Genomic DNA, 5842 nt, shown 5'->3' on the forward strand with positions numbered 1-5842 from the left:
GTATGTGTATGTGTATATGTATGTGTGTATATATATAGGTATGTGTATGTGTGGGTGTATATATAGGTATATGTATGTGTGTGTATATGTATGTGTGCGTATGTATGTATGTGTATATGTGTATGTATGTGTGTGTATATGTGTATGTATGTGTATGTGTATATATATATATAGGTATATGAATGTATGTGTGGGTGTATATGTGTAGGTATATGTATGAATGTGTGGGTATATATATATATAGGTATATGTATGTGTGTATATATAGGTAAATGTATGTGTGTGTATATATATAGGCATATGTGTGTATGTGTGGGTGTATATATATAGGTATATGTATGTGTGTGTATATGTATATCTATGTGTGGATACGTATGTATGCATGTATGTATGTGAATATGCATGTATGTATGCATGTGATTATGCCTGTACGTGTGTGTAGATGTATGTATGTGGGTATGTGTATGTGTATTTATGTGTATGTGGGTATGTGTATATGTATCTATGTGTATGTGGGTATGTGTATATGTATTTATGTGTATGTGGGTATGTGTATATGCATCTATGTGCATGTGGGTATGTGTATGTGTATCTATGTGTATGTAGGTATGCGTATATGTATTTATGTGTATGTGGGTATGTGTATATGTATCTACGTGTATATGGGTATGTGTCTGTGTATCTATGTGTATATATATGTGTATATCTATGTGTATATGTATGTATCTATGTGTATATATATGTGTATATGCATATATATACACATATATATATATACATAGATGTGTATATATATATATTTCTGTAAAGTGATGGGGGGAAGCACTCCATGGCCTTTTCCGCCCCCTTTACTGCCGCTGTTGAATTTTTTTAAAAACAACATTTGTAGCTCTTTGACCATCACAATCGCCAAGCTGCTTGGAGGGATATATATCTAGGGTTTTTTTTGGCTCTGGAGCTGTCGAATGCTCCACTTTCTCTGTGAATGTGCATCGCAGATTTGGCGTGACTGACTTCGTTCTGCAGTCTTACAGCTGCGCTCTCAGCAAAAGGATCTTGCTTCAAGTATTTACGATTTTCCCGCTACCTTTATCGTGCTGCTGAGCCTCCCTCCAGCGGCTGCAAACTGCTTTTTGTAGCTACTCGTCGCTCTGCAGGGGGGTTCAGAGAGAGGAGCTTGCAGCTTTGGATATTCCTATGTCTGTGTGTGTCTGTCTCTCTATGTCTGTGTGTGTCTGTCTCTCTATATCTGTCTCTCTCGCTCTCTCTCTCTCTGTATATATGTATGTGTATGTATATACATATATATATGTATGTCTGTCTGCACGGTGCTGTGTATACACCTGTTTGTACAAGGAAATAATTTTTTGATGGTGTGTGTTGATTTGTTAAGGGCCGGCTATACATCACACAGAGTCGTGTAGCGTTTGTTTCTCTTTTTAATGAAACAACGCTGTTTGGATCTGAAACAACGCTTCTTTTTGAGTTTTCCGAGGTCGTCGAGATAAGGTGCTTGAAAACAGATGTAAAAGAATGCATGCATGCATGCATGCGTCAATGTTGGAGCGTTTTAGGGCAGTCGAGATCACTTTGACACAGCGATGCGCAGCTGTTTGCAAAGAAGCCGATTTTTTCAGTGGCGCTCCTTTCGCCCAGCCAAGCTTATGAACACCAATAAATCCAACCAGGGAAATGTCTTGAAGAGGGCTCAGCTGTGCAGATTCTGATAACACGTGTGTTTTCAGGAAGAAGACGAACGCCTTCTTTTTCGACAACAGCATTGAATTTGAGCTGCGAGATGGCCAGCGGCACTTCTTTGCAACTTTTATCAACAGAGATAGGGTATGGCATTTTTTGCCTTCTTTTCTTCTTTTTTCCATCCTTCTCTGGCTCTCGAAACTCTTCTTTGATCACTGAAAACAGGCTACTTTTTTTGAAAAGGCTGTTTGCGGCCTGCTTGTCTTTTTTCGACGATTTTTCGCGTCCATTTTTCCTGTTGCCTCTTCAGGCTTTCGCGTTTATTGTTGCCCTTTGGGAAATTCACAAGATTTCCCAGCATGTAAGAGGGCACGAACTCCCCGCTTGTGTTGGTTGGCAGTTGCTTGGTCACGAGCATGCTGGAGAAGGAGGAGCTTAGAGCGATGCGCTCCGAGGAAGCGTCTGCTGTGTTTACTGCGAAGGGCTTTAGCAAGGGAGGAACGACCCCTTCAACACCCCCCTGCATCGAAGCTGAAGCAAAGACTACGCAAAAAGAGCGACAACTGAATATGTCTGTTGTAAGTGCTTGCGGCTTTATTTTCGATGGCTCCTATATTGCTGCAGGCTCGCCGAAATTTCTCTCGCTGATTAAGAGAACGGGCGAGGAGGAGATAGACGATGTTGCAGCGGTGCTCTTGGGCAGCCCTTGCTCGTTTTTCGTGGATTTTTTGCTGTGTGTAGTAGGCTATGCCCTTTCTTTCGGGAGACATCTGTGTCTGTGTCTGCAGGTGTCAAGGAAGCTCCCGTATCCAACAGTAGAAGAACTGCGCGCAGCTGCAACGGCTGCAGCAGCTGCGGCTGGCGCTGACGCTGCAGCAGCAGCGGCTGCTGGAGCGGCAGCGGCTGCTGCCGCTACAGCAGCCAATCTGCTGCAGCCGTTGAAGGAAGCCGGAAAAAGTCTGATTTTCGACGTGTCTTTGAAGGAGCTTCTTGAAGCCATTGTCTTAGAGCCGCAATCAAGTCCTTTCACGAAGTTCGTTGCGTTTTTTTTGCTCCTTCTCTGCTTCTCGGCTGCTGGCGGAGTGGTGTCTGCATGGCCTCTTCTCCCTTTTTTTTTTCTCTCTCTCTGCGCGCATCCCTCTTACGAAAGGCCAAGGGAAGCAGTTTCCATGTCTTCACACTTGCGATTGCCGCCGATGCAGAGTGCTACGCGAAAAAGACGCCAAATTCTTGCACCCCATTCGCTTCTGGCGTAAATGCAGCTCCAACAACAGCAGCAGCGAGAATGCCTTGCAGAGACAGCATCCTACGCAGCAAGGCAGTGGCGAGTTGTGCCTGCCTCCCTCCCAAAACATTTCGCAAACGTCTTTTCCTTCTGCTGCGCCTCCTGTTCCCGAAGAAGAAGCGAATGACTCGGCAGCGGCGGAGGAAGCTGCTCTCAGATCTTCAGAGCACGGTTTGCTAAGTGGACGTTTTTGTCAAGTGACACGAGCTCTCAAGGCAGATATCAAGTGTAAGGACAGGGTCCCTTTGGAAAACTCTCTACGTAGAGTGTCTTTGGCGCAAGGCTGCGCATCTGTTGGCGTTCTACCGTGTGGGTAGAGAGAGAGACAGAGAGACACACACACACAGACAGACAGACAGACAGACAGAGAGAGGACAAATCAAGACTTACAAGCTTTCAACGAACTCTGCACTTGTGCGTTGCAGTACCAGATTCTTCGCTGACACGGATCTTAGGCTTGCCAAGTCGGGGAGTCTTAGGAGAGCGCTATACATGCAGCATTTGCACGCCGCACTGCGTCTTGTTGGATGTTGAAAGCCGCCTCTCTGGCATGCCCTACTCCGACACCTTCTATCTCCTTCAGAGGCTCAAGTGCTGCGCTCTCTCGTCTGCAGCCGCTTTAAGGCCGTCTTCCTGTTCTTCTTCGAAAAACGCAACCTCTGAAGATACTCTTGACAACAATGCCGCCATTCAAATCGACTTCGAATACGAAGTCGTCATCACCACGCGGTCCTTATTTCAGGTGAGCAGCTGCAACCCTTCAAACATGTGCATGCTGCCTGTGTTTTCAAAAAACATCCTCTCACAAAAGGGCATAAGCCAGTGAGCCTCACTTTTTTCACGCTGTCTCCGCAAGTGTCGGATCGAAAGGCGAAGAACGCGGAGGCAGGGCACGCCGCTCTTTCCTCCGCATGGCTAGCTAGCTGGCTCGCTAGCTAGCTAGCTAGCTAGCAGCAAGTCGCGTGGGGGGTTGCGTGTACAGGATTGCTACATGTGCCACTGCTGCTTGCTGCGGGCAAGGTAAAGCTAGCTAGCTGGCTCGCTAGCTAGCTAGCTAATAGCAAGTCGCGTGGGGGGTTGCGTGTACAGGATTGCTACATGTGCCACTGCTGCTTGCTCAGGGAAAGATAAAAAGCGACAGTCTCCGGGAGTTGGCACTAGGCCTCGATTTGCTGAAAAATCACATTTGTGAGGCTCTTGGTGCCTTGATTAGCCGCAGCAGCAGCGCAGCTGCTTCTCTCCGAGTGGAGCCTTTACGTTTCGTGGCAGAAAGCGAGTCGGAGGCAGCAGCAGGAGGAGGCGCAGAAGAAGTTGCGGCAGCGAATCTGCCACTGCCAAGTGGAGGGGAATCCTCCCCAGAGCCCTTCCCCTTCGCTGTCGACTACACACAGCAGCCTTCGGGGAGTATCGTGTCATCTGGAGCAGCAACGACAGTTCGGCTGATAGCGGTGGCTTGGAGAAAGCTGGCTGGGAATCTGCACCAACTTGCACCGTCGACGCTGTACGAATGTGGGTGGTTTGTATTCTCTACTCCCCCCGCCTACTTGCCTCGTCCTCGTCGTTCTTTCGTAGTCGGCTCCGAAGCAACAGCATGAACTTGCGGCTGTAGAGGGAGGGGACTAAGTGCATGGCTCTTTTCTGCGGTGTGTGCTTTGCTCACTGTGCATATATATATATGTATATATATGTCTTTTAATGCAGGCGTGCTACTTGCGCTTCTGCTGCTGCTGGCAGCCCACGCGATCCATCTGCACCTGCAGCTCCACGCAGCCTCCTCGCAAAGTCGCCTTCCATGAGCCTTTCCTTCTTCCTGCACTCTTGCTGTTTAGTCGACAGCGTTCGGCTGAGTACTTTTGACCAGTACGTTGTACAGCAGCGCAGCGAGCAGCTTTTCGGTGTCTGTGCCGCTGCTGTCGAGGGGTCCTTGGAGGCTTCTCCTGCGCAGCCGCACTTGTTTGCGCTTTTTGCCGTCTGGTGGCTACCGTAGTGTACTTAGGGGAGTAGGGAGAGGCAGGCAGGGCATGCAGCGCCTTCTCCCCATCCGGAGTCGAGACGCGAAGCAAGTAGATTGCTAGGCTGAGGCTGTAGAGGCAGAAGCAGCAGCAGCTGCAACAGCCGAGGAGAGATCAGCGCTCCGCGAAACACGGAGAGCTTGTCGGTGGGAACGGCTGCTGCGTCGAGGTTTATGGCCTCTGTTGCAGCGGAGAACCGTTGAACCCCGCAGGAAGCAGCAAATTCCGTAATTGACAGCCAAAAGATATTCTGCGGAAGCGCCGATATCCTCGCGAGCCAACAAAATGATAGGTCCAGAAAGAAGGCACACGCGTGGCAACTGGCGAGTCGCACGCTTTCGAGCGAATTCACCAGCTAGCCATGAGCGAGCACAGCGCACGTTTCGTCGCGATAAATATCTAACTAACGCACTCGACAAGGGAGTGAGCGCAAGAGAGACAGACAGAGACAGCGGAGAAAGACGTAATTAAGCAAAGTAGCAGGCCCAATGTCTCTCTCTCTGTCTCTCTCTCTGTCTCTCTCTCTGTCTCTCTGTCTCTCTCTCTCTCTCTCTCTCTCTCTCTCTCTCTTTCTCTCTCTTTCTCTCTTTCTTTCTCTCCTGCTCTCTCTCTCTATCCCTCTGTCTCTTCCGCTCCCTCTTCGTCTTTCTGTCTCTATTCACATCTCTCTCTTCCTGTCTCTCCTGTTCATTCTCCTTTTCTGTATTTATCTCCCTCTTCGCTCACGTTTCTCGTTAGCTTTCTCTCTTTTGTTCATATGCTCATGCCTCTTTCCTCCTTAGTCCTCTTTCCAGTCTCACACTACACCCTCCTCTATCTCCGGAGCCGTGACCTCCTGCGGCACTGC

At 48.5% G+C, this 5842-nt stretch overlaps 1 protein-coding gene across 1 annotated transcript; it reads left to right on the top strand.

The window, feature by feature from the left end:
• Positions 1-2141: 2141 nt before the first annotated feature.
• Positions 2142-4749, top strand: LOC34621516 (the record flags this gene model as incomplete). Its single annotated transcript, XM_026334985.1, has 5 exons — positions 2142-2731; positions 2901-3211; positions 3409-3725; positions 4105-4499; positions 4685-4749. Coding segments are annotated over exons 1-5 (1678 nt in total), but the record flags the coding sequence as incomplete, so codon positions are not given.
• Positions 4750-5842: the final 1093 nt, after the last annotated feature.

Source organism: Cyclospora cayetanensis, unplaced genomic scaffold (genome assembly GCF_002999335.1).
Source record: "Cyclospora cayetanensis isolate NF1_C8 unplaced genomic scaffold, CcayRef3 CcayRef3_contig_55, whole genome shotgun sequence".
NCBI lineage: Eukaryota > Apicomplexa > Conoidasida > Eucoccidiorida > Eimeriidae > Cyclospora > Cyclospora cayetanensis.